At 39.4% G+C, this 26,577-nt stretch overlaps 7 protein-coding genes across 10 annotated transcripts; 2 read left to right on the top strand and 5 right to left on the bottom strand.

Moving 5' to 3' along the window:
* Window positions 1–183: 183 nt before the first annotated feature.
* Window positions 184–642, bottom strand: LOC112167643. Its single transcript, XM_024304693.1, has one exon. The coding sequence runs from the start codon at window positions 640–642 to the stop codon at window positions 184–186; it is 459 nt and encodes a 152-aa protein (XP_024160461.1).
* Window positions 643–2,369: 1,727 nt separating this feature from the next.
* On the top strand, window positions 2,370–4,169 carry LOC112179354 (transcription factor TCP9). The gene has a single exon (XM_024317756.2). It carries the CDS (start codon window positions 2,527–2,529, stop codon window positions 3,448–3,450), a length of 924 nt encoding a protein of 307 aa, XP_024173524.1. The 5' UTR covers window positions 2,370–2,526; the 3' UTR covers window positions 3,451–4,169.
* A 1,535-nt stretch (window positions 4,170–5,704) lies between these two features.
* Window positions 5,705–7,602, bottom strand: LOC112194750 (protein FATTY ACID EXPORT 1, chloroplastic). 2 transcript variants are annotated; one of them, XM_024334987.2, is made up of 2 exons: window positions 7,446–7,602; window positions 5,705–6,536 (listed from the first exon to the last, which is right to left on the bottom strand). In XM_024334987.2, exon 2 carries the CDS (start codon window positions 6,524–6,526, stop codon window positions 5,888–5,890), a length of 639 nt encoding a protein of 212 aa, XP_024190755.1. In that variant the 5' UTR covers window positions 6,527–6,536; window positions 7,446–7,602; the 3' UTR covers window positions 5,705–5,887. The 2 variants fall into 2 exon arrangements, with proteins under 2 accessions (XP_024190755.1, XP_024190748.1); XM_024334980.2 differs by having other exon boundaries at window positions 5,705–6,531; window positions 7,446–7,592.
* A 575-nt stretch (window positions 7,603–8,177) lies between these two features.
* LOC112174421 (syntaxin-81) lies at window positions 8,178–11,448 on the bottom strand. Its single transcript, XM_024312194.2, has 7 exons — window positions 11,198–11,448; window positions 11,020–11,103; window positions 9,831–9,935; window positions 9,426–9,569; window positions 8,896–9,138; window positions 8,641–8,772; window positions 8,178–8,471 (listed from the first exon to the last, which is right to left on the bottom strand). The coding sequence occupies exons 1-7, from the start codon at window positions 11,273–11,275 to the stop codon at window positions 8,328–8,330; spliced, it is 930 nt and encodes a 309-aa protein (XP_024167962.1). The 5' UTR covers window positions 11,276–11,448; the 3' UTR covers window positions 8,178–8,327.
* Window positions 11,449–12,580: 1,132 nt separating this feature from the next.
* Window positions 12,581–14,652, bottom strand: LOC112196401 (RING-box protein 1a). 2 transcript variants are annotated; one of them, XM_024336734.2, is made up of 6 exons: window positions 14,492–14,652; window positions 14,100–14,259; window positions 13,926–13,976; window positions 13,768–13,827; window positions 12,963–13,034; window positions 12,581–12,870 (listed from the first exon to the last, which is right to left on the bottom strand). In XM_024336734.2, exons 2-6 carry the CDS (start codon window positions 14,230–14,232, stop codon window positions 12,833–12,835), a joined length of 354 nt encoding a protein of 117 aa, XP_024192502.1. In that variant the 5' UTR covers window positions 14,233–14,259; window positions 14,492–14,652; the 3' UTR covers window positions 12,581–12,832. The 2 variants fall into 2 exon arrangements, with proteins under 2 accessions (XP_024192502.1, XP_024192513.1); XM_024336745.2 differs by having other exon boundaries at window positions 14,100–14,251; window positions 14,492–14,651.
* Window positions 14,653–16,117: 1,465 nt separating this feature from the next.
* On the top strand, window positions 16,118–18,855 carry LOC112179307 (ataxin-10). The gene is made up of 3 exons (XM_024317697.2): window positions 16,118–16,553; window positions 17,010–17,716; window positions 17,841–18,855. The coding sequence occupies exons 2-3, from the start codon at window positions 17,110–17,112 to the stop codon at window positions 18,713–18,715; spliced, it is 1,482 nt and encodes a 493-aa protein (XP_024173465.1). The 5' UTR covers window positions 16,118–16,553; window positions 17,010–17,109; the 3' UTR covers window positions 18,716–18,855.
* Window positions 18,856–18,956: 101 nt separating this feature from the next.
* LOC112179292 (phospholipase D gamma 1) lies at window positions 18,957–25,998 on the bottom strand. Of its 2 annotated transcripts, none has more exons than XM_024317675.2 (10): window positions 23,696–25,996; window positions 23,413–23,529; window positions 22,670–22,864; window positions 21,823–22,071; window positions 21,583–21,651; window positions 21,348–21,495; window positions 20,824–20,972; window positions 20,137–20,313; window positions 19,695–19,892; window positions 18,957–19,568 (listed from the first exon to the last, which is right to left on the bottom strand). In XM_024317675.2, the coding sequence occupies exons 1-10, from the start codon at window positions 25,508–25,510 to the stop codon at window positions 19,275–19,277; spliced, it is 3,411 nt and encodes a 1,136-aa protein (XP_024173443.1). In that variant the 5' UTR covers window positions 25,511–25,996; the 3' UTR covers window positions 18,957–19,274. The 2 variants fall into 2 exon arrangements, with proteins under 2 accessions (XP_024173443.1, XP_024173451.1); XM_024317683.2 differs by having other exon boundaries at window positions 19,406–19,590; window positions 23,696–25,998.
* Window positions 25,999–26,577: the final 579 nt, after the last annotated feature.

Genomic DNA, 26,577 nt, shown 5'->3' with positions numbered 1-26,577 from the left:
ATCCTCTTGTCACAAAGACCACCCCCAAGGAAAAAAAACCCACAAGCCGCATAGAGCCCATGGCACTTCTCATACTATAATTCCACCATCACCGAAACAACCGGCGAGAACTCAAACCTCCGTCGGGCCCAGATCCGCCGCAAACATCATGAATCACACAAATCCTCTGGACGGGATCCTTTCTCAACACCGCCCCCTGGTCAACTCGAACAAAGTCCCCAACGCCCGTCCAATTATGGTTAGGGCTTTCTCATTCCGCATCGCAATCTGCAACCCTCTCACAACCACCCGCACCTCAAGGAGATGCAGCTGCGCCACTTCTAGGGCAGAGACCCCATCATAGTCCGCTAGCAACAACATAGAGCTGTTGTATAACCAAGGACCCTTCGAGAATACTCGATTCTTCACCTCCATCTCTTTAAATTGGAAGACAAAGATGTCCTCCTCCTCTTGCCGGATTAGAATCCTCTCCTTCAATCCCCAAATATTGGAGATTGCCGCCGAGAACGATGAAAGCACCATCGCTTTCTTTGAAAGAAGTCGGCCACAGAGATAGAAAAAAGAATCGTGGATAGCATCCTCTCTACCAAGTAGGCTCACCATGGCCTCTTCTGACAGTGCTGAGGGAGCCACCGCCTTCATCTTCTTACCGGACTTGATCAATTGGATGGCTAGAGGAAGAAACCCAAACAGAGCCAAAGTCGACTTTTTCTTTTTTGGTCCTAATACTCATAATTGTCTTGAATTAAAACTTAAAGCGTAATATTGATCTCACACGAGAATTATAATTTTTGTTCTGTCCAAAAAAAAAATTTATGAGCAAAAGAAAGAAACAACAATTATATATTCTTGTAAAAGAAAAACCCTAAAGAGAGAGAGCGGCGGAGAGTTTCCTCTTTATGTGACCGGCTCCCTATGCAAATTTGTGCTCGTTTGGCGGCGCACGATGGCGAGCGGGCCTCTGTACTCTGCCTGCTTCTTTGTGCTGCTGCCGGACGGGTGATCTAAGGATGGGTCAAGGGCGGCGGTTTTTTGAATGGCGTGCTCGAAGTCTTGGCAATTGCCTCGGCGGTGGTCTAGGGGCGGTATCTCTGTGCTAATGGCAGTGCAGTGTGGCATCTCTATTTTGCATGGTTGGCTGCTGTGAATCTGGGGTCGGTGACGGCGATGGTGGCTTTAGGTGGACTGCATCAGTCTGGTTTTTGGGTAAACTCGAGGCGTGGCTTTCGATTTTGCTTGGTTTTCATGCTTTTGAGGTTCATGGTGGTTGGAATTGTTGTGACGGGCTTTGGGAGGCAGCGGTGACGGCTGCGGCGGACTAGATGGTGATGGGTGGTGGCATGTGCAGAAGATGACGACGTGGGCCGAGTTGGCCAGGTTTGCCATGGCTTGGGCGGCGCTATCCTTGGGCTGTTTCCTTTAGGCCTGAGTAAATTGAGCCTGGATGTTTTAGCCTTGCATTATGTTAGTAGCTTTGCTTACTTCCAATAATTCCCTAAGTTTTTTAGGGACCAATGCACTTTTTGTGCTTCTAGCGGATCTTTTGGAGTAGTACCGAAGGAAGATTCATGCTATTTTCGAATGTATTTAATGTCAAATGAGTGCCCTAGTTTCTACGTACCACTGTGGGTACTAGCACAACTTCTTGCCTACCCCTAATTGGTAGCAAGATAATATGTAATAGTCATTCTAGTTTGTGATCAATATAGTGGCTTTTTGCCTTGATAAAAAAAAAAACAATTATATATTCTTTTTGAAGTAACAATTATATTATTTTAGAAACAATAATAATATTGGAATGCTTCTTTTATTGAGTGGCTTAATTTTCTTACTTCTATTAATGCTTCTACTGATCATCACTTATTAAGTATTTGGAAGCATTCAAACTTCTTGGAAAATCAAAAACTTGGTACGGAAAATTCTATAGTTGAAGAGTTTATTGAACACTGTATTCTTCATACGTGTGAAGTGGGAAGCGAACTTTTTAGCTGATGCTATTGCCAATGTTGGTCACGATTTGGTAGCTCAGAGAGTCAGCGCTGGTGTCATGATTTGCCTCGAGATGCCTTCTTTTTCGATAATTTAGTTTGTGGTTGTATTAGAGGAACTATGTTGTAATTTATTTTGTTAAATTAACAAATAATAATATAATTTTTATCATTGGACCCATTACGACCTTTGACCCACCCGAACAGATAAAACCCTATCCAATGGGTCCAACCACGTGTCAGCATCCCTTCGTCCAACTCGATGTGCGATGGGCAACGAACCGTCAGATTCTCTTCCATCTTTTCCTGCCAATTACCATAAAATTCCACAACAATTAAATAATACGTCTACTGTAAGCCGTCCCACTCCGTATAAATAACCAGTCCCTCCCACACAAAAGGCTTCGTTTTTAAGCTTCCCTCCAGTCTCTGTGTCGCACTCAAATCTCTCTCTCTCTGCAACTCTCTCGTTTCTTCTTCCCAGTTTCCTTCTGGGTTTTCATCCTTCTCAACTGGGTCTTCCTTCGTTTTTGTCGCCATGCTTCAAAACCAAGAATTTGAACCCGGGCAACACACAGCAGCCGCCGCAGGAGTGGACCCCACCGACCGCGCCGAGACCGACTCTCCGCCGTCTCAGGCTCTTGTCCTGAAGGAAGAGCACGAACCCGAGCAGAGGTCGCCGGCTCTGACTATGGCGGTGAGCAAGCCGAAACGGTCGTCGACGAAGGACCGGCACACGAAGGTTGAGGGCCGCGGCCGGAGGATCCGAATGCCCGCCACGTGCGCGGCCCGGATCTTCCAGCTGACCCGGGAGCTCGGGCACAAGTCCGACGGCGAGACCATCCGGTGGCTGCTGGAGCACGCCGAGCCGGCGATAATAGCCGCCACCGGCACCGGAACCGTCCCGGCAATCGCCATGTCCGTCAACGGGTCCCTCAAAATCCCAACCACCGCGCCCGACCCGAAACCCGGCGACCCGTCGAAGAAACGCAAACGTCCTTGCAATAGTGACTACGTGGACCTAAACGACAGCGTTTCGGCTGGCCTGGCTCCTCTGACCACCACCACCCTCCAACAACCGACACCACCGCCACCGCCGCAGCCGGTTCACCAAAGCATGGTCCCCATGTGGGCCGTAACCTCAAACGGCGTGGTTCCGGGGACCTTCTTCATGGTCCCTCAAACGCAGGCGCCCCACCTATTTACATTCCCGGCCACCGCCGCCGCCTCGCCTTTCCTCAACATGTCGGCCCGGCCCATCTCCTCCTTCGTCTCCTCCATGGGCAACGTCGCCGCTCCGGTCTCCAATACGCTGTCGTTTCTGTCCCCCGTTCCGATTCCCCCAGCCTCCGCCACCATAACGAACAGCACCGACGCGACGACCACCACTCTCCGAGACTTCACGCTGGAAATCCGCGACAAAACGGAGCTCCAATTCATGTCCGGGTCGTCGAAGCATTGACGTCCGCGAAATCTCGGCGGTCTCTTGGTTCCCGCTCCGTCGTCGTTCAGCTAGGGTTTTTAGAGCATTTCCTACTTTGAGCACGTGGTCACGTGAGGGCGTGGAGAGTGGGGTCGGATTAGGCGGGCGTGGCGGGCCCACAGGGGTGGGGAGAGCGGGGGTAGGGCAGGGTTGGGTTTTGGCTCTGTGGACCGTGTAAAGAAGGGTGGGTGGGCGTGAGGGGAGGGTGGGGGCCTGAGAATATATTTGTTTTTTTTGGGTGTGGGCCACCACAGGGTTCCCTAATGTGACCATGTGAAAGGTGGGAGCGGGGCCCAAGGTGGGGACGAAACGGGACCGTTTGAGCACTATTGCCGAGGCGGCGCTCGCGTGTGGTGGTCCCTACGCGGGCAGGTGTGAGGGAATGGAGACACGTGGCTGCTTTAGAGGTGGTGGGTTTGTTTTTCTTGGTGGGGCCGGAGGTTTCAGAGTGATGCAGGGAAAATGGAAATGTGACGGTGAAGATGAAGATGGGGCAGGGGTTATGGTTACTGTTCACTTTATTTTTTGGTTTTTTTTTTTTCATTTTTTTTTTAGGGTGTCAAAGAGATTTGTAAATTTAAGTAGAAAAGGCATTATTATTGGGTCATTGACCTAATTTTAACATCCACTTGACCACTTGTCTGCTTTTAAGGTCTTGTTTAATGGATTATGGATGCCATGTTCCCCTTGACTGCAAACAGCAAACTAGATATGAGACGTTAACGGCAACTCTAATAAGATAGAGTTGGTCTAAAAAAATATAGTATTCGGCCTCAAATCAAATATCAAATTTGTAACTATTCCATAAACATGACCATAAACAGTAGCTCGGGACCATATATTTTTAATTAAATTAATTAACATATTTTTAATATAATATTGATAAATATTATACTCATGTTATATTTTAATCAATAATAATGAAAATAACACTCCATATAGCACTTCATGGTTGGAGATGAGTACCATGAGAATTAGGTGCTATATGAATAGTGCAAGAAAGAGGTGCTAAAATAAGGATATAACACCCCTAAATAAGAGTTGCCTTAATAGTTACATCATAGCTAGGGATGACAAAAATCTCCATCGGATAGGGTACCCATATGGTATTCAACCTTAATGGGGAGAAATTCAGGGAAAATTGGGTAACGGGAATGGAGATTCCCAGTATTCGAATATTGTTATCGGGTACGGGGCGGGGATGATATTTTGATCCCCATGGGATACCCACCCAATAAGAATTATACGAAATACATATATAAATATATATGTTTGTTTATTTATTATATATATATTTTTTATATTATTTATAAATAAATATTTATGTAAACTTCATATTTTTGTCAATATTTAAATTCTGTTAATATATATGTTAAAAAAAAGGAAGATTCTTTTAATAAAATATCTTTATCAACATGTTAATTTTCCTTTATTGAAATAAGAAATTTATTTTATTTTGATGTTCAATTTTAACTTCATATTTTACAATCCATAATTGTTTGTATAAATTTTTATATAATAAATTTGTAATATTGTTAATGGGGATTGGGGCCGGTATGAGGACCTAATCCCCAATGGGACGGGAACGGGAACGGGGAATCTCCAATATCTTATTACAGGGATTGAGGAGGGTATGAGGATGAATAATGAAGTCGGGTATGATGATGGTAATTTAATCCTCTTACCCTACCCTCCCCATTGCCAACCCTAATCATAGCTATGAGAAGTTCTAACATAGGAGCGTGAACATTTCGACGAACACCATCGCACCAAATCTCGGAAAGACAACCTTTGGAAGGTCCCCCAGAGGCCCAGAGTAGAACATCAACGGTTTATGAACCGCAAATGCCACAACAACGAGAAAAGGACGAGGGGGACAAAGTACTCTCCAAGATCAGTAGATAGAGGTGAAGTGAAGATTGAGTGCGTGTTTGTGCCTCCACCGACCTCGGCACCCACATTGGTCTTTGTCGTCGATGCTGCTAGAGGATGACTATACAGAGTGGTAGATAGGTGAGATGACGATGAGCCCGAAGAGATCTGCAGTGGGTAGAGGAGTGGAGGGATTGATCTTCTTGCACAATCGATAAACCAAAGACGTAAATATAATACCATTTATACATCAGTAAAGGGATTTGGTTGATGTAAAATGTAAACTATGATGAAAGATGTGTAGTGTGGATAAGAGAACAGTTCTAGCATGCATCCAAGACGAGAAAATGAAATCGGGTGATACCTATAATATACCAAAACACAAATCAAATTCATATTCGATGCCATTTGAAGCCTCACCGTTAAGTTAACATTGACATTTTATTCATCAACAAACACCTCTGCAGTTCGTATAATCAGTACAACTAGTCCTGCAAACTCTCAAACCTGTATAGTTTATACCTAGTCAGACAATCAGATCTTATCATGATGCGACAGTTGCCGATGTCTTCAACTTCTTTGGCGGTGGGTTTCCTCCAGAGAGAAGGACATATGAATAGAAGCAGATCATTGCAGCACTAACAGCAGCATAAAATCCTGTAGGAAACACCTTCTTTGTCACTGCGTAGGTCTGAAGGTTTTTCCATAGAAGAACCGCAGCCAAAGCGGCTTGTCCTACAATGAAGGGTAAACTGGATTTTCCTTGCCTCCAGATCTTTAAGCTAAAGATGCTAAGGGCTAGCAATGCCCCTCCAAACAGGATGCCGGATCCCAGTGTGGCAGGATTTCTGGTGAAAACAAAACCAAGAAGTCCACCACTCAGAACCATCCCACCAAATGGAATTCCGAAACAGAAATCATGAATCTTGGCTGCACGTTTCGGTTGAACAACTTGATCATCATCTAAAATGGGATCCGACTTTGCAGGTGATGCATCCCCTGTGTAACTAGCACTAATCTTGGTCTTTGAACCGCTTTCAAGACTCATAGCAAGAATAGACAGAGACTTTGGGCGAAGAGTGCTTGTGCAAAGGAGTGAAGGACGTCTTGAGAGGTGGAGGTGGCGATTCATTGCAGAGAAGCACGAGAGCTGCAAGGTTGTCCCTGCTGCCATTGTTCTCATGTTGTCTAGTCTTAACAACCAAAAATAAAATACTGGTTACTAGAAAATATATAAGCCAAAGTACAGGTAACTCGAATAAGAATTGAAACTTTTGGGCAGAAGAAATTCAATTCAAGTTCATATAATTTCTAGCATGAGCTTCATAGAAGAAAACACTTTAATCAAACAGAAAACGTGACTACATCTCGACAGGATGACTACCTCAAACACCAAAACAGAAATAGTATCACTATTCCAACTTTTATTCATCACTTATAATACAATCACAAATGTAGACTACTAAACCCTTGATTGAAGAAAGACAAACCTGATTAGATTGGAACAAATCCTAATTATTCATCCCCAAGATAACTATGATCTTAACACCAAGCAGACCAAATCTATCTCTTCCCACTTTCATAACATTACGCCATTTGCATTTCGCTTAAAAACCTATGCTTAAAACCGAGTCTGCGCAATTCTTCAGCACATCACCCAACTACTACTACTACTAACACATAGACTATCTTACATTGAAATTTTGTTTTCCAAAAAACATTTCAACCGATAAAAATAAAGAAATTGCAACCCATATCCTTACAATGTGCTATAAGGGTAGAAAGCCCAAACTTAGCTAAAAGAGTCTCAGAACTATATATATCAGATGTGGGATTCAAGTCTACGAGAAAAGCACCCAATTTCGATGCCTAATCTAAGATTTGGAAAGAAACCAACTTCATCGGTGATCAGATCAGAACCAGAATTGTACTAACTGCTAACATGGGCAAAGCTGAGAGTCACCATTTCTTCCAACACAACCCACCAAAACAGTCATTTGCAGATAAATTTTGTAAATTGATTAACATGTTCATGATTGCTGCCGCAAATTTCAAAGAATAAAGAGAACAGGGATAAAGTTTTGATGGAATCTGAAGGTTACCTGGAAATCGAGAAGAGGTGAATATGACGAATCTGGAGCTGGGCGGTGGCCGCTAGAAGAAAAGGAAGACTGCCTGTGTAGGGGGCTCTCTAGTCTTCTAACTAGTAACTACCCAGGGCTTTGTTTGCAAGTTTTACTTCGTTTGTGTTTTTTTATTTTTATTTTTTATTTATTCATTTTTATTAAAGTGTTTTTGGTGTTTGTTTTTTTCTTTTCTGTAATTTTTTTTTTTAATTTTGAAGATATATACTTTTATATTTTCTTTTGGTCAAATCTTTTTGTATTTGGGCCTATAAATTTGGTATACCCATTTTTCCCATTTTGGTTGGAAGCTAGTGAATTATTGTATTGAATATGACATAACTTTTGTGACCACAATTTTTTTTAAAAAATTCTCTTGAGATTTTTGAAAGAGCAGAGATGCAATGAGGTAAATTTTATATCCGGTGTGTGCTGATTATTAGTTATTTTTGCACATGGAAATATAAGGGTTCGGATTTTTGAAAGAACTTCAAAAAATAAAAAATAAAAAAAATCCCTCTTATTGGTAAGATTCGTCACAAAGGAGTGGGAAAAAAGTTATGAATAACGAAAGAGGCAGATGATAGTTCATTCAATCACATTGGAATATCCTTACTGGACATGAAATAACCAATTAACTTTGAAATGGCTCAAATCTTTCTTCTTTAGCTTAGGCAAAAGGGCAAAACTAAAAACAACACCATACAACAATTGCATATATATAGATTTCCATCAAACTGTGAATACTGAAAAATCACTGACCTCAAATTTTTGAACGTTTTCCAATTTCCTTTGTGGAAGTTACATGAGCATATATTCCCTAAGTGAGTGTGTATTATCAAACTATGGTAATCGGTACATTTAACTATACCAATCAAGAAAGAGAATGGAAAAAGTAAGTACAAATAAGAAGAGCAAAAGAAAGGTCCTGCTGCTGGTATTTCTCTGGATTGCTTTGGAAAGCTCTTTGTTGCCGAGATCTACATTGTGTGTGGCTTCAACTGCCTGTTGGAGCGCACAAGGATAATTAGCAGTAGATCTTTGAAATACACACTAATGCTTTATACAAGATGCAACTATAAACCAGTGATTAAGTAATAAACAGCGAAAGGAAACAGTGGGAGAATGTTGTAAACAAAAATCATGAAGTGACGCATATCAGATAACCACTCACTTGGTCATATAGTTGCTCTATTTGTTCACGTTGTTGCAGAACATGTGTAGACAGAAGGTGATTTAGTGCAGACATTTCCACCATCTTAGTTTCAGTTTCCTGAACTGCATCTAGAAGGCTAGTCAGCTCTACCTGCATTGAACGGCAAGAACAGCAATATATAAACTGTAAGCAACTTTATATACTTGAAGGTTTGTAGCTTAAAACATAGTGGAGCTAGGATAAAGAGATCAACGGAGCCCAGATTCTGATGACCTGAAGGGCGCGTGTTTCATCATCCAAGAGCTGTTGTTGGACGGTTAGAGACTGCGTCTGAAATGCTTCAGGTTCTCTGACCTCTAAATTGTTAGAATTGGAGTTATCTTCGGATTTTGATTTTGGATTCCGGTTAAGTTTTCTTCTTGGTGTTGCTCTGCTAAAGGTATCTTGGAAGCGTATGGATCTTAGCTGATCATACTGTGATGTGACAGAATGAAGTCTCTCACTTAAAATCAAAACCTGCAGGTTTGAGCACATGCATCAGAAAAAGTTAAATAACACCATGATGTCAATTTTTGAAAAGTTGAGGAATATAAAATTCCTACTTAACTTGCCAGGATATTAATAATTTTCCCAATAATATGGCCAAGGAAAAATTAGCTTAAGAAAGAACAAGAAACAGGATGCTTTCCATATCCAACAGAATCAAGAAAAAAGGTAGGGTTAATGCCTTAGAGTACTTAGGCTTATGAGCACAGACTACAGTATAAATGGACAAACTTATATAACATGTGAAAGAATCATACCACCCCATGCTTGTGTGCTATAGTATCAGCATTAGAGTGATCAGCCCTCATACCAAGCCAGCCCTTTGACTGTGCCTCCTCATCATTAATGCTATTTTTGAGAACATTAATTTGTTCTTGGCACGCTTTAATAAAAGCATTAACCTGCATATAGAGATAGGAGTAAGCACAGAGAAAACCATACAACTTGATTGGCAAGTATACGAAAATATATTTCACCTAGAAAAAAGGAAAAAAAATAACAAACTAAAGTTCAAAAAGGATTTACTGAAGAGCAAACTAAGTCCAGGAATTGATATACAACAGGTAGCACTGAGTAGAATCAGAGGAATAATTCTATGATTTTTTTTTTCAACAATTTTTATAACCAAACGGAGAATATCACCATGCCAATTAAGAACTTACTTCCTGCTCAATGCTATCTCTCTCATGTTCAGTGGTGCGATGCCGATCCACATAATCCTTTCGATGTTTCAACATAAACTGTTCCAGAGCTCCAATGCTTTCAAGCTGATTCATGTATCAAAGCAAATGGGTTAAACACTGGCAATGTCCTGTGGTTGGGCTTACCATGATTTGCCCAGAAAACCACAATTAGATATGCTGTTGGTGGTAAGGTAAAGTTATAATTTACAACAAGGTGGTCCAATATAACATAATATACAATCTACACCAAGTCTGAAGAAGAATGTTCACTGAATCAGAGAACTAGAAGGTGGAGACATGAAATAGCATAGAAGGGAGTGAAATTGGATGTCGGAGGATACTAAGAGATAGAATACATATAGAATCAGCACTCACACTTAAATACACTTCCTTTAGTTGTCTGAGTGTAAAAAGTATTAAGAATTATTGGCAAACACAAAAACTTTCTTTTCTTTTTGGGTGATATGCAGCAACAACAGATATATTGAGAATCGGACATGCAAAAAGAAAGATCAGCCCTATGTGTACTAAATATATTTCCAACCAATTAGGCAAGACTACAAATCTAAATTCAGAGAACGGAGACACAAAAATCAGCACCAGGCTTAGTAGAGTTGAGTTAAAGCAATAACTTGAGTCCACCCGGGGGAAATCGGCACCATTGCTTAGACATATAAAAAGCTTGCATAAATCCACAATAGCATCCAAACAAAACTAGTTTGTTTAACACTCGCAGAGGCAGTCCACCCTAGTGTTCGGGGAAATGTCTTGCTTCATACGCTATTGATTGACACACAGGCACACACACTCTCATGGGGTCCTTAAATCACGACTTATTTCTTAGCTACTAAATCAGATATGAGAACTACAGATGCATCGAGTCTCATCGGATTACACGTCTTAGTCTCCATTTGATCTAATAACTAAACCGGGCCTTGAAACCAAAAAAAAAAGCTACATAACAGGTTTTCTATATGCTTCACAATTAAACCATAGGGCAATGCATATTTCAAAAGCTTGCGTTTCCATGTGAAGAATCAGAAAATAATACAATTTCATAGTAAAGCATCAGTCTTTCATCCAAACACTCCAATTAGAGTTCATCAGAACAGCTACAATGGCCGAAAGAACAACAGAAGAGCATTGGGAAGTGTGCAAAAATAAGTACCGTTTTGTAAGCAGCTCTGGTGAAAGGTGACCTTTGGCGAGGTGCATGTATAATGAACTTGGCCATAGTCGCTGCCAATTTGGACTGTAAATTTCGCAGATTCAACACTTTTGAGATTTTGACAGTAAAAACCAAAGAATTGCAGTAAATTTAGAGATTTAGGGATTGATTGAAGAACCTCGTTGTAGCCGGAAGAAATGGCAGCTTGGCGCACAGCGTCTTTGAAATCTTCCATTCTGTCTCTGAATTTGGCCATATTGTTCAAAATTGAGATCACACAAAAACCCTAATTCTGACAATCCCCAATTTCAGAAAATTTGCAAATCTCTAAAGTTTTGGTCTTGTTTGGTGAGCACCGAGTGAGTACTTCTCCGATGAGAATTCAGGTGACAACTGCGATCTGATTTTTTTTTCACTCTCTCTTCGTTCTTTTTGTTTTATTAACTTTTTTTTTTTTAATTTAACATTGCGGGTTCGGGTCCCGTGGTATCATTCGTTCCAAGTTCCGACCCGCATATGGGTAAAAAGCATGTCGTTAACACCCCGTGGCCAGCATACTCTCTATTTCTTAATAAATCAATTTAAATCCAAGTGTAGCCTTGACATCATTCATCTCATAAGAGGTCATTAACTTAACACCATCCACCAAATTTAAAATACCACATGGAGGACTATTATCAAAATTAATTTCCTTAAACCCAAAACAGGCTAGCAACATAGTCTATTCTAGCAAAAATAAATAAATAAATAAATGAAAAGAAACAAGATAACAATTGACGTCACCTCCATGAAGTGAAGCAATTAAGCGAAATTAGAAAAAGAACAAAAAAAAGATTTGACAATAGAAATTTTTTTCCGATCATTATTTTCTCGATTCTTCTTCTCTATATTTTTGTCATTTCTTCCATTTTGTAATATTTAACATTCTATCTTAATCAAAGTTGTCTAATAATCCTCAGTTATGGTTGCAAGAGGATGAGGGAGAGGTATGGCTGCAAGAGAATGAGGGAGGGGAAGAAGGAAGAAGGAAGAAGAGAAGGTGCAGATTTTATTTAATCTTTTTTATTGTTCATTTTGTTCAGTTTTTAGAAGGGCAAAATTGGCTTTAAAAACTTCCAAAAATTGTTGGAGGATTTAATTATTTCAAGAGGTGTGAATAGTACTCCTCTTAAGCTATGGAATCCAGATTAATTAAACAGACTACTATATAGGTCAAGTCATTCAACTTCTTCTTTTTTAATATATGTTAAGATGGCTCATAGACTCTCGAACGTACAGGCAGTAGAGGCAATGGCAGGAGTTTCAGGCATTGCAGTCTATATGTAGCCTTGGTTTCTCTCTGTGTTGGATATATAAACAGAGAAGCAGATTAGATTACTTGAGATTAACAAGAAGGAACCTCTATATCAGCAATTCAAGAAAAGAGGATAGGATAAGAACCAACCAATTATTTGTACGATTTTCATGAAGAACCATCTCCATCCATAAATTTTGATAGGTGGGATTGATCAGCAGAGACTGGTATGCTTATGTGTTGATTTTTTTCTTATAGACAGGACACTGTAAAATAAACATTTATCCATTGGCAAAGAAAAACAAAAGAGCCACAAACTTGGAAAATGGTTAATAGCAAATGGATAGGCAGTAGGAAATTCACATCAGACACCTAAGCAGCATAATGCTTTACAGAACTATAAGGGTTCCAGTTGATTTAACAAGGAAACTAGATAAGTAGATAAATGGCAGAGAAGGGTAAGGCTGCCTCGACATCAGCATAGCATAACGTGTACAGCTGATCCAACAATTGAAGCTTCTAATGACCATACTTCTGAAACTCCCACTCGCTGTTATCTGGAATACCAAGACAACCACAAAAATAATTAGGGAAACCGAGGACTGGGGAGATAAAATATACTGCAAGAGCAGGAATGCAGAAATAATACCTAATGGACACACTTGGCGGGTCTTGAGCCATCTGCTTATGCAGTGAAAGTGAAATGCATGGTTACAAACCCCTGCAGCAATAAGAACCAAATCTCAGACAACAAGCAAATCAGATATAGATGTCACAAGCTTGATACCAGAAGCAAGCAATAACTACATTAACACAAGGATCATTTGGAGATACAATATGGTATTTGTAATCAGTTCAAAATAAATAAAAATAGAGACAACTGTTGTGGGGTGAGAGTGGCATAAGCACAGTAAAATACAGCTTTGAGCGCACATATAAAGCACATCAAACAAAGATATTCAGGCCAACTAATGCTAGGTCAAATTTGCTGATATAGTTCCGCAATAGCACTCTAAGAATCTCCCTGTTTCCAAAAACTATTTTTGACAGGACAATGTTCTTTTTGAAAACAGTAGTTCTCCTTTTCCTTTTCTCTCTAACTCACCTAACAGTCTAACATGTCGAAGAGAAGCAGATGTATTCTTTAATGCCCATTAGGCATATTTGCTTGACCTCAAGTGCAGAGTGAAAATATGGTAATCCAATGAATTCTAGCGTTTCCCTCTAATCTAATTTCAAGAGCAAAGAATCAAAAAGAAATGTCCTACAATAACGTAGAAAGTATTGAGGAACAACAAAATCACTCAAAGATGCCGATAAAGAGTAGGTGATGATTAAAACATAATAACATAACTGAGTCAATAACAAGGGCATAGCAAATACACAATCTGAAAGATAGTAGGGAGGATATACATAAACTTGAAGATATTAGTGTTTGCAAGCAAAAGACATACCCCAAGCAACTGTACACTCCTCGCTTGTTGCGCTTGCCTGGTTTGCTTGGCACTCAATGCCTAACCACCACAGCAAAAGTCCAGTCAGTAAACAATAAGCAATACCATAAAATGTAAAAGTGTATAATATTGCAGAGCAATCAAAGAATAAAACTCACAAAGATCCATGATATGGTTTCTGCATATAGCACAGTTGTCCACAACAATATCTGCATACAACAACCCAAAAACAACATCACCAAACCATTTATTAACAAAATTCATCGAAATGTCACACCCAAGCCAAGAGAAAACCAGAGGAAATAGGTTGAGGGTTGGGATTAGTTAGTTACCCCAAGCCCAGAGAGCCACAGCATTCCACTTCTTGATCTCGAATCGCTTGGACTTCTTAACTGAAGAAGGGCCAGCACCGCTGGATCCCTCGCCTGCCGGAACCATGGGCACGTCGGAATCCAATGTCGCCATTAAAAAAAGGTAATTCAATCTGCAAAGCTAGAATCCACAAATCGAAAATCAAAATTCTAGAGCAGAACAATAACAACAACCAAATAGCAAAGAAGTGGAATGCTAGAGCCTAACAGCTGCAAAATCAATAGTAGAGGGGGCAAAGGCCGGAGCTTTGGGTGTGCAAGAACCCTAACAGCGAACACGGTAGAGGTTTTGGAAGGGGTTGGTTTCTTCAGATTCTAGGAGAAGGGAATAAGGAAAGAAGGAAGATACAGACCTGAAATTGGAGACGAAGAGGAGATTTGATGACGAAAGCGTGACCTAGACCGCGCGAAAAAAGAAAGACGGGAACGGCTGAACGGGAGGCTCTCCGACTCAGAAATCAGAGCAGAGCCTTTTTTAGTGAAAGCAGGTTTTTATCAACTATGGGAGGTTTTTTTTTTTTTTTTTTTTTTCCTCAAATGAGTTTTTATGTTATTCCAAGTGATGAGAGACGAGGGATAAATTGGAGGAGGTTAGTGGTTTGACCGTAGAAGTGTTTTCATTCACCAGTACTTTTACTATAGAATTCTCTTAAAACAAGTGTGTGAATGGAAACAATGTCAATTAATTATGTTAAATGTTTATCAAAGTGACTAGAGATGTTTTGAAACAATACTAAATGAAAATAACTAATGTTTAACGGGTTGTTATATGTGAGCTATGACTCGATTTAGCCGACTTCAATAACTTATTCAAGTAAGATCCGTTTTCATATATTACATTCTGCATGTGTACGAAAAAATTTTGTTTTTTTTTTTTTTAAAAATTTGCAGAGGAAATAGATTCACTAGTAGTTATTGCAGAGAGAAAATAGTGGGGGAAATCTATAAAATAGATATCCTATTTATTCTTGTGATTTAAGTTATTTCAAAAAATTTTAATAAAAATTTTAACTAACAAAGTCTTTTCTCTTAATAATAACTAGACTCCAAACACACCCTATGGGTGTGAATAATTACGTGGGAAGTTATTTCACAGATTGTAGAGAAAATTGCTGCATATATTTTGTTTTTGATTTTGATTTTTTTTTGTTAAATTTCTTTTGTTTTTTATTTTATTTGCAAATTGACCTTTTTGTTTTTCTCAAATATTTTAGTTCAAATATTTTTTAATATTTGAGGGATATTTTGGTAAAATTCTTCTGTTTTGGCTGACAAACTCTCTTCTCTTAATAATAATATAGATATAGATGAGTTGAAATTCACGACATTTAATTTTGAGTTAGTTTTTCAAATTTTATGCCTTTAGAATGAATATTGTCTATATATTTCCTAAAAATCCAAAAATTTTGTTCGATGGGAAAGGGTGAAAACTTGCTAGTGAGTAGTGACAGTTGAAACGCTGGTATTAAATCGTTATTTACCAAAAAGAAAATGGAAGTACGGCTTTACCTTCAACTCTAAACCCTCGTCTTGTTTGGTTAGTTTTGTCATCCCTCTCTCTATGATGCACTGACACGGGTACGAGGTAGTACGAGGTACGGGTGCGATACGATACGTTGATCTGTTTTTTCTCAAAAAAACAGGATACGATACATTTCGGATACGTTTTCTAAAATAATATGTAACATATATATATATATATATATATATATATATATATATATATATATGGTGTTAATAAATGTATCTGATGAATATTGCATATAAAATTATGGCATTGCAATGAAACAAGCAATTAAAAGACATAATATTAAAACAATCATACAAAACATAAGTCCAAGGATTAAATTACTTAACAAAAAGTTGAACCAATTTATAATAACAATTAACAATTAACAACCCCTACTCCAAAACGACCTTCAAGCTTTAATAATAGATGGTTGCTGCCGCGGGATTATAATTCAAACCAATTTATAATTTTATAACAACAATCAATAACAACCCTAACTCCAATTCAAAGAGATGGTTGCTGCCACGGGATAATAACAATCAAACCAATTGATATCAGATGATTCAAAAATCTGGAGATCGACCTTCAAGCTTCAAGCCTTCAACCCACAGAGCTTCAGCCTTCAAGCTTTCAATCTGAACATACGTCTTGGTCGACCCTTTCATTGACGAAGCCGCGAAGAAGGAGAGAACAGAGACGCGAAGGGAGAACAAGTGCGGCTGTGGTATGTTTTAGGTTTTAATTGATTCAATTTGTCAAGAATACCCCCCCAACGCGTATCCAACCCGGATACGGATACGATACACCATAGTCAGATTTTTGGAGTATCCATGCTCCTCTCTGCGTTAAACCCTAGTCCCGAAACCCATATCTGAACTTGAACATCTGCTATCTCTTGCCATCAGGTAAAAGCTTTTCCTCTGCTAAATTGATTTCTTTTTGTTGTACAATTTCATATTGGGTTCTTTTCCTTATCACTTTTCATTTGCTCATCAGTTTTGATAGTTTTAACCAGATTTCATGTCGTCTTTCTTTCTTTAATCCTTGTTGAATTGGCTTGCTTTCTCTGGTGCTTCAATAATGAGCTTGAGGGGTTCATACCCATCTGCAATGGCTTTTGCACTGTCTTGTCTGTACAGAATAATATCTAAGTATCAAACTTGAGATTAGAGATATATGATTTCTAATTTCAGTGTTCAATTGAACACTATCTGTACTGATTGAGATGGGTTCACGATATAGAGAAATGGGTTCCCATGTTTTGAGTATAGATTTTACCTGTGTTATGATGATTCTGTGATGTTATCTTACACTACATTGCGGCAAAGCTTAGCTTTTGGGTCTGTTTTGTATCTGTGCAGGATCAAATAGTATTTGTGATTGTTGACAAGTGTGTTATTTTATCACCAAGTCAGCTATCGGAGTTGTTTGTTTTGCTTTGAGTTTATATTTGATTTAGTAATGGATAATACCACACTGCAAGAGTGCTCTGTACCTGAAGCTGTTCTCCAGACACTTTTAAGTGTGTCAAACTCATCTACCCTTGTAAAATCCTTGGAAGATTTGATACAAGTTTGTAAAACGGCTGATGGTCGCGAAGACCTTGCCGCTAAGAATATTCTCCCCACAGTCCTGCAGCTCATTCAATCTCTCTCGTACCCTTCTGATCACTACTTTCTGACGTTGTCTTTGAGGCTTGTAAGAAATCTGTGTGCGGGGGAGGAAGCAAATCAGAACTCATTTGTTGAGCAAAATGGAGTTGCAATCATATCGAATGTTTTGAGTTCTGCAAACCTTTCTCCGGAGCCAGATTTTGGGATTATTTGTGTGGGCTTGCAAGTTCTGGCTAATGCTGCATTGGCTGGAGAACGACAGCAGCATGCAATTTGGCAGCAACTCTTCTCAGAAAAATTTGTTGCTCTTGCAAGAGTTCGTAGCCAGAAGACTTGTGGTCCTCTGTGTATGATTATCTACACTTGTTGTGATGGAACCCCTGAACTTGTTGCACCTCTTAGTGGTGAATGTGGAATAACTATTGTGAAAGAGATTGTAAGGACTGCCGCTGCAGGTAATTATGGATATATTCTTATTATTGCTTCTTACATTTAGCTTCAATTAAGTTTCTCTGCTGAAACCTTGTATTCATGTATGAGGCTAATTTGTACCTTCTTATGTTTTGTCTGTCTAACCAGTTGGTTTTGGAGAAGATTGGTACAAATTGCTTCTTTCAAGAATTTGTTTAGAGGAACCTTTCTTCCGGCCACTTTTCTCAAGTTTACAATGTGTTGATGGAAATGAGAATGGTGAAGATACAGAATGTGGAGAAGAGTCTTTCTCGAAAGAGCAAGAATTTTTGTTGGAAAATGTATCAGAGATCTTGAATGAGCGTCTCAACGAGATAACTGTTCCCAATGATTTTGCTTTGTGTGTTTATGGAATATTCAAGAACTCCGTCAGAGTTCTTAGTTATGCAACAAGAGGCAGGTCTGGACTTCCAACAGGCTCTATTGAGATAGATGTCCCAGGATACTCGCTCACAATCTTGAGAGATATATGTGCCCAAGGAACACTAAGAGGATCAACAGAGAATACAATGGATGTTGTGGATGTTTTGCTCTCCTCTGGTCTCATTGAATTACTTTTGTGTTTGCTTCGTGACCTTGAGCCGCCAGCAATAATTAGGAAATCTATCAACCAAGCTGAGGACCAAGATGGATCAAATTCTTCTACATTGAAACCATGTCCATACAAAGGTTTTCGGAGAGACATAGTTGGAGTCATTGGTAATTGTTTATATGGAAGGAAGCTTGTGCAAGATGAGATCAGGAGAAAGGATGGGCTTCTTCTGCTGTTACAACAGTGTGTAACAGATGATGACAACCCGTACTTAAGGGAGTGGGGCATTTGGTGTGTGAGGAACTTGTTGGAGCGGAACCAAGAAAATCAGCAGGCGGTGGCTGAATTGGAACTTCAAGGGTCTGTTGATGTGCCCGACCTTGCTCGACTTGGTCTCCGAGTAGAGATGAATCCAGAAACTGGACGTCCGAAGCTTGTCAACATCTCATGAGATTTATTACTGCTCTTGATAGCGCATTTCACATGTAAAGAATGAGTAACCAGTGTAGTCAAAGTGTAGTACATAGACCCTCTCAAAGATGTATTTTTAATCTCATCAAGTTCATTGTTGCCTAGACTTATGCAGCAAAATTAACATTGTTTTTGCATTATTTAAACACAGTGCTTGAAATTAGCCACATAAGCAGAGATGCATAATCGGACATGCTATTCTGCAAAGCAGGAGATATCAATAATGTAATGTGCCAAATTGGCATTGTTGTATAACCAAACTGTACAGGTATATTTTATTGGAATTCTTCTGTGAACAATCTGGATGTGATAACAGGCAGATCAAATGGGCAGGTTTCCTTGAATGCCAAAGAAGCGAGTTGGTCTACCAAAGAATGAAATTGAAAAAATAGGGTAAAACCCTAAAAGCACTTATATTTCCTGTCGAATAAAACAAAACCCTAAAAGGATGGTGTCTAATGCTATGGGTATGCTAAACGAAACAAAAAAGTTTCAAAACTGTACTGACTGATCTGTTCTAAATCAAAGTGAACTGGTGATCAAATTGTCAAATTTTCTTGAATGCCAAGGAAAGAACCAGTTATATTTCCTCCTACGTCGGGGAAACTCTCACATCCAGGAAGGGATGTCACTTTGCCTTTTCGATCAATTTCAACTGGATACTTCAATAGATGACCCGTCATCTCTGTTGCATGCTCAGCAGCAAATTGTTTCCAATTCATCTCACCCATTGCTCTAACTCTCCTAACACATTCAAGACTCTCTGGTTCTCTAAAACAGTCCTCAATGGTTCCTGTGTGCTCTGCCCATAGTGACATTCTATATCCATATATCTATCGAGCAAAACATTCGCAACTTCAGGCCATATAAGTGAAAAAGCATACAAACAGTTATAACTATGTCCTTTTACAGACTCTAATAAACTCAAAACCAGCATATAATCGGGATACTGTGATTACCTCTCCGAAAGGACTAGAATGATTTCTTGCCCATGTATGATGGGGTTGGTAGGCCCCCATTGCTATTTCAGTGTCTCTTGTCCCTTCCATAGAGCGCTGATTTATGTTTGCAGACCCCACTATTACATACTCGTCATCGACTATCATACCTTTTGAGTGAACATAAATCATAAATCGCCTGCTTTTTTGACTAAATGCCTGGAAACAAGAGATGCAGTAGATACATAAGTATATTTATGCTAAACAGATGCAAGGAAACTTGGGATTTAACAACAGTAAAATATTAGAAATATTGCAACCCTCCTCTCATTCCAAATCACGCCCAGAAAATTAATAGGACATATCCGGTGTGCTGCTATTAGGTACAGGCACCTTCTGCCTAGAAGAGTAAACGGGCCCTTGCTTGTACCATGACTGGCAGTTTTAGGGGTAAAAGATTTACCTGTGGAGTGTTTGCTGCAGCAGGACTTCCAGAAACAGATGTATCATTTCCATCTATAGCCTCACGATTTCCAAGACAAAAGAAGTTTAAATAGTCTTGGGGGCAGAATGCACCCTCCAACCCCATTTCCACTAACGCCTTGTAAATTGTCTCATACATCATTTGCATCGTCTTGTGCTGCAACAATCAATAAAAGATCCTCAAAGTAAATATTAGCGAAGAAGTAAGCCACACTGCTTTAGATTTTATTAGTACACTGGGTTTTCTATCTTACAATTCACTCATATGATCAAATTTTATAATTTCTTTTCTTAATAATCTCTCCTTTCTCACCCTTCCCTTTAAACAACAGTTCTACACAATGATATAAACCAAAACAATGTAACCCATTCAGTTCCTCTATAGGTTCTACAATTGATGTTTGGATTCAAGTGGATGTTGTTTTGGAACTTAGAGTTATCATAATCTTCTTGAAGCCCTAATGTCCTTGCCACGAGAGGAGTCGCACACCTAACAATGAGTGAGCATTTCCAATTTGGAACACAACCATTTAATCTACCTCTGTTTCCAGTTACTCAGTTCCTCAACAGGTACAAATTTCACTAACTAAAGAAATAGTATAGGTGCATTAAAAATTTGGAATTCCTAATATAGATATCAACTACCAAGTAAACAAATGAAGCCCACCTGCCAAAATAGAATTCTTTGTGTTGCTGCACCAGTCGGAACACCTTCTGGCCACATTGGAATAACAATATACGCAGCGAATCTCTCGTGTGCTCTGATTTTCTCAGCAATCTTAAGGGCAATTTCCATGGGAATCAAATTATTAGCACCTGCATAAACATTAACAGATAGTTTAACCATAGGAGCATGATTGCAGATTCAAATATACAGCTTACAATGAACTGGCTCTTAACCATAGGTTCAACTTAAAGAAGCTTTCTTTCATGGTCCTAATGTTTTAAGACAGTTGAGTACTTTCACGCTAACCCATGCACTGTAAAACTCATACTCATCCACTATGAATTCAATCTTAAAAAGTATGGGCATAAACTATCAATATGGTCTCTTCAAACCAAAATGTTCCTCTTTATATTGACAGAGATGATGACTATTTTCAATCTTGAAAAGCAGGCAGTTTTACCTATTTAGCTATGAATACGGGCTCTCCAAATGAAAATATTTCTCCAAATGAAAATATTCCTCACCTAAGTCTTTGTATTGATTCCAATTGTATGAAGACCCAATAAAATATTGATTCTCTACATATATGAAATGCTGGGCAGCACGGATGGCCTTCACATATGCTGTATGTATGCTCATGTCGATCAGCACATTCTTTCCGCATACCAGATTCTGTAAGAATAGAGCATTAATCACCAGTTCAAACTCAACTTCCAAAAGGTCACAGTAAAGAGAAAATTATCAGTAAATGTTTTTCACCTTGCTTGTTGCTTCTTTTGGATCCTTTGGGAAACCTTTAACAGAGTTTGAATCAATTGAACGAAAGATCTGCATTGGTGAAACACCCAGAAAAGATTAGTTTTAATAGTTTATTAGTTTTAATAGTTTGCTTTTCTTATTTTTTATTTTTGGTTTGGATATAGGATTTACTTGGTCTCACCCATTTACTAGTCGAGCAAAGTTCCAGGGGCAACCTCAATAATCAGTTATAATCATTACCTGAACATGCCAAGTTTCAGGATCGTTGTCACTAGTGGAAGCAGCATGGGCTGCTCCAATTATGTCTGGAATCCTTTCCAACTTGAGCAAAGAATCATTGTAAGATTTTTTCAGTTTCTTCATCCCTTGTGGTTTTGAAGCCTTTAACCAGCGCTCCTCAAAGTTGGTCAGAACATCATATGCTGCTGGACCATCAAGTCTAGAGTGCAAATCATGCCATGGCTCTCTTGGACAACCAGCGGTGCTACCCTTTTATGTGATAAAATATATATCAGAGGAAAAATTGCGTTGGTTACTTAAATAATAACAGTATCACATAATATACCGATTTCTTGGCCAGAATTTACAATTTCTTAGTCTATAGACAGGAAGAATGACAAAATTTATGGTATATACTGGTGGTCTAACTGTATGTCCGCCTCTGAATACTGAATGACTACATAAGAGGTAGAATAGCAGCATAATATTAGGGGAGTGAAATTCACACTCTCCATTTTACAATCCACACTCCATTTTTCTTTTCTTAGTAACTTAAATTTCGGCTTTTTATAAGAAATTCAACCAAAAAAGGAAATGAGTGTATATTACAAATTACAGAGTATGAATTTCCATTCTCCTAAAATTATTCTATAACCTTCTATTGCGATTTGATGTTTTTCGCCTAGCCCATGTCTTAATGCATTTTCAATTTGTTTCTTCCGTATATCCTCAGTTTAATTCACAAAGGGACATCATTATTTCACATGATATAAATCGGTAGTAGCTGCCTCTGGCCATTTATAGTGACAAGTTAAGCTTTTTCAGAAAAGTTAACCATGCAATTACAAAGAGAAGATCTAGTAATTACCGTGAACGTTGGGTTGTGATAGTCATCTTTATGCACTGTTTTCAACGTCTTAAATAGCTCATGGTTTGGAGTATCATATCGACCATCACATAAGTCAAGTCCTCCAACAAAAGCTAGGATTTTCCTCCTATTATGGCCAGCATCAGCATCCACAATTACGGTTTTCTGATGATGCGTATAGATCGTTCCAACTTCCTAAGAATCAAAAACATGAAGCAATTCAATGCCACACATTTCACAACACAGAAGAAAAACAATCTAAGGAATAACATAAAGACCAATACATGAAAATAAGTAATATTACTGAACTCAGTTAAGCCTAAATTTCAGCTAACGAGGTCAACAAAAGAGTTAGATTATGGCTAATATGAAAATATAGTGTTTAGACAATTCCAATTGCTCTGCCTTGTTATCTACATATAATAAAATGTAATTAGCTTATAAAATGAGAGGAAATTAAGAAATTTTCAGAAAAATTAATGTTGACATGATCTGGAATTATATGTTATGCCTTCTGCAAGGCAATATATGGAAGAATTATCCTGTGGAGTTCATTCTCTTCGAAGTGATTGATGAGTTCAGTGTTAAATTGTTTAGTTTGCAACTGATAGATAAAGAGAAGGCTTTACGATATATATCGATTTTTCTCAAATTCTGCAAGAAACTGAGAATGCTTGCAAATTTCCAGAAAGTTTTGTCAAACATTTAAAGATGGAAGCAGAAAATAATTGCTTGTGCCTTACCCTTTGCTTAACCCAGCTATGTCGTTTTCCGGCAGTGCGGGGGCAAAGCAACACTTGCACTGAAGAGTGCTTAAAAAACCGCCGAATTTCCTCATCATGGGTTTGCATGATTCCATCCTGTAACAAATAATTTCATGAGAAATACACAAAAATTAAGTAAGAGGACTTGCATCAAGAATCTCACAAATCATGACGTTATATGAAGGTTAACAATTCAATGATAGATTTAGAACCACAGTCCCTTAAGATAGGGTTCCAGAATTTGAAATTGAAAGATACTTACAGTTTTATAACCCAAAATGCTCCTTGAAGTGGGGTCATCCCACACAAGCAGCAGTACTCTTACTCCTTCCTGGGACTTGGATCTCAGAAGATCACCTATGGTGACACTTGATGCTGCACCACCATCCCGAACCAGTTTAACATTGTGCCAAACCGACCACCCAGCAATGTAAATCAAACGCTGTGCTTGACGTATTGCATCAAAAATGTCATGCCAACACTTCCCATGCACATATGGCCTCCCCCCACCTAAAATCAAGTTTGGAAGACAACCGTCTGGGACGTGAGCATCTTGGTAAAGAGTTACCTTTCCACCTGTCCTAAGAGGAAAATAGGTGCCAGGAACCCCATAGTAATCAGGGCCTGCCCCAACTCCATTGTGGTAAATGCTCAATCTCTCAATTGGAGTGTACTGAATTGAAAGCCTTAGGACAGCTCCAGGTTTACAAGGCTTCCCACTAGCATTCAGGATTGGGTAAATTCCCTCAACTCTTGCTCCCAAGTATATATGTTCTACTGGAATTGCCACGATTCCAATAAGCTGGGATCCCACAAGATCACTATCTTTAACAACAAAGTGCACTTCAGCTGCATAATGTGCTACTGGAACATTGAAATGTTGCCTCCAAACAGGAAATTCAGAATTGCTTATCACATATGTCCTCCCAATTACAGCATTTGCAACTGAAATTGAAACATACGGATCACTAGTAATCCCACGGTTCGACTGCCCATCAGCTTTGTTGCTTCCAGTCCCTGGAAACTTCATAAACATATCCCCCAAAGTCTTGTGGAACATGTCCATATTCGGCAGGTTTTTTGCTTCATACACCCAAATATCCAGATTCCCATGTAAGAGCAAAACCTTCAAGGACCCTTTATTCTGCAATGGAACAATCTGCAAACTCTGGCTATGTTGAGACCCATTGATTGAAGTTGTTGGGGTCAAAACAGGACTTGGCGATTCAGTCTGATTCCCTGAATAAGTACTACTCGTCTCCCAAGTCGTAAAGGAGCTATTAGGATACCCATAAAACTCCCCCACCTTATCACACCTTGCACTCGAAGGTGCTGACGGCCCCACTGAATTATCAGTTGGCTGGTTCTCAGACAAATGCATATTACTCAAAAGCTGATCCACTGGGGGGTAACCAGAAGCCTCAACTCCTACAGGACAACTATCATACCTCTGGTGAAGAGAGAACCTACTGGCACGCAGAGGGGATTGGTGGGGGCTTTCTACTGGCGGGTACATCCCTGACTGCTGGTACTGATAATGGTTAGAATCATACTTAAAACTACCACTCCCCTGGTGTTGAAGGGTTGGCAGAGGACCACTATTTGTACTTGGCCGGGCCGGAGGGTATGGATAGGGATAAGGGGGCTGATTGTAGTCGAAAGGGCCCGAATGGGAAGAGGCTGAGGATGGTGATTGTGGATATGATGTAGGTGATGGAGGGTATGTAGTTGAAGAATGTGAAGGTGATGGAGGGTATGCAGATGAGGGAGGTGGAGCTGAAGGAGGGTATGCAGATGAGGGAGGTGGAGCTGAGGGAGGGTATGCAGAGGAAGGAGGTGGAGCTGAAGAAGGGTATGGATATGGGGCTTGTTGGTAAGGAGGGTATGAGCTATAAGGGTATGGATATGGGGCAGGAGCAGGAGCAGGAGGGTATTGATCTGGTGGAGGAGGGTATTGAGAAGGAGGGTATTGATCTGAAGGAGGAGGTGGGTATTGAGAAGCAGGGTGATGTGGGTATGGTGGGTAAGCATTCTGGTATGGTGGATAGTATGGTGGTGGAGAACCATTGTTATCCATCTTTGGTTTCAAAGAAACTGAATCAAAAACTTGAATATCTGTAATGGGTTTTTTCCTATGAAACTTCTGTAATACATGTATTCTATATTGAACTTGATCTCCAACCCACAAGCTAAAAATGGAGTTTCAATCAAACAACCAAATAAAGATTCAATCTTTGAGTCAAGAAGAGCAAAATATGATTTGGGTTTTAGAGTCTGTGTTAGATCCTATTCAACAAGAAAAGCTCAATTGGATCCTTATACACACACCCAAAAGCTTTGAAGAACAAAGCGTGTTTTGGGATCCCAGAAAGAGAAAACTTGAGGATTACCTTGTTGAAAATAGGAAAAAACTTAATTAGGTGGGCAAAGTTGGAACCTTCATGGAAAAAAAAGAAAGCTGCACCACTTTTCTGAGGATCAAATCTTCTTCTGCATTTGTTGCGTGTTTAACAAAGCGTGTGTGCAGTAATTAGAATCAGAGAGAGAGAGAGAGAGAGAGATCATTCTCTTTTGCCCAAAGCAAAACGGAAACATTTTAACGTTTTCAGGCTTCAGCCGCCGGTTTCCGTTATCGTTGATGTCTACGTGGAGCGACAGGGTTGGTCAGACGTGAGCCAGCTCAGCGCTTCGTTGACACGTGGAGTGCCCTTGTGAATTTTGTACTGAACTGACGTTAACACTTAACAGGAGACAAAATCAGAAGGAAGGCTCTTTTCGAGAAGTACGAGATAATGACGCAATAACTAGCTAAAATTACCGTATTATCTGTCAGCAAAGCATCTAGGCTCATAAATGGAAAGGACAGATTTTTGGTTGGGAGGAAATTGGTTATTGGTTATACCTCTTTCCGAGTTTCCATAATGGTTATCTAGTTATACATTCTTTATATAATTTTACAAATTTTACAAAAATCAATTTTGCAATTTTGTTATACTCGCCAAACAGAATCTCATTAAATTTGATACTCGTCGACATAGAATGTAACAAAGTGGTGACCCGCATGACCCTTCATGCCCGTTGAAATTTATCTGGAAGATATAAGCGCTCTTCGAAGACCAACTAAGTTGTACCGGGTAGTGTTTT

The sequence above is a fragment of the Rosa chinensis genome, chromosome 1 (assembly GCF_002994745.2).
Source record: "Rosa chinensis cultivar Old Blush chromosome 1, RchiOBHm-V2, whole genome shotgun sequence".
Lineage (NCBI taxonomy): Eukaryota > Viridiplantae > Streptophyta > Magnoliopsida > Rosales > Rosaceae > Rosa > Rosa chinensis.
The sequence above is the reverse complement of the archived record's forward strand: the minus strand, read 5'-3'. Positions and strand labels throughout refer to the sequence as shown.

Bases quoted from the DNA above. Each gene is read 5' to 3' on its own strand.
- LOC112167643 (XM_024304693.1), bottom strand. From the start codon at position 642: ATGAAGGCGGTGGCTCCCTCAGCACTGTCAGAAGAGGCCATGGTGAGC.
- LOC112174421 (XM_024312194.2), bottom strand. From the start codon at position 11,275: ATGGCCAAATTCAGAGACAGAATGGAAGATTTCAAAGACGCTGTGCGC. The intron at 11,104-11,197 runs GTTCTTCAATCA...CGAAATTTACAG, and splicing joins TTTCTTCCGGCTACAACGAG to TCCAAATTGGCAGCGACTAT. The intron at 9,936-11,019 runs GTACTTATTTTT...TACATGAATCAG, and splicing joins CCAGAGCTGCTTACAAAACG to CTTGAAAGCATTGGAGCTCT.
- LOC112196401 (XM_024336734.2), bottom strand. From the start codon at position 14,232: ATGGCGACATTGGATTCCGACGTGCCCATGGTTCCGGCAGGCGAGGGA. The intron at 13,977-14,099 runs GTAACTAACTAA...TGTTGTATGCAG, and splicing joins TGTGGCTCTCTGGGCTTGGG to ATATTGTTGTGGACAACTGT. The intron at 13,035-13,767 runs GTATGTCTTTTG...TTATTGCTGCAG, and splicing joins GGAGTGTACAGTTGCTTGGG to GGGTTTGTAACCATGCATTT.
- LOC112179292 (XM_024317675.2), bottom strand. From the start codon at position 25,510: ATGGATAACAATGGTTCTCCACCACCATACTATCCACCATACCAGAAT. The intron at 20,314-20,823 runs GTGGGCTTCATT...TGATTGTTGCAG, and splicing joins AAAGAATTCTATTTTGGCAG to CACAAGACGATGCAAATGAT. The intron at 19,569-19,694 runs GTAATCACAGTA...TTTGCTCGATAG, and splicing joins ATTCTAGTCCTTTCGGAGAG to ATATATGGATATAGAATGTC.
- LOC112179354 (XM_024317756.2), top strand. From the start codon at position 2,527: ATGCTTCAAAACCAAGAATTTGAACCCGGGCAACACACAGCAGCCGCC.
- LOC112194750 (XM_024334987.2), bottom strand. From the start codon at position 6,526: ATGAGAACAATGGCAGCAGGGACAACCTTGCAGCTCTCGTGCTTCTCT.
- LOC112179307 (XM_024317697.2), top strand. From the start codon at position 17,110: ATGGATAATACCACACTGCAAGAGTGCTCTGTACCTGAAGCTGTTCTC. The intron at 17,717-17,840 runs GTAATTATGGAT...CTGTCTAACCAG, and splicing joins TGTAAGGACTGCCGCTGCAG to TTGGTTTTGGAGAAGATTGG.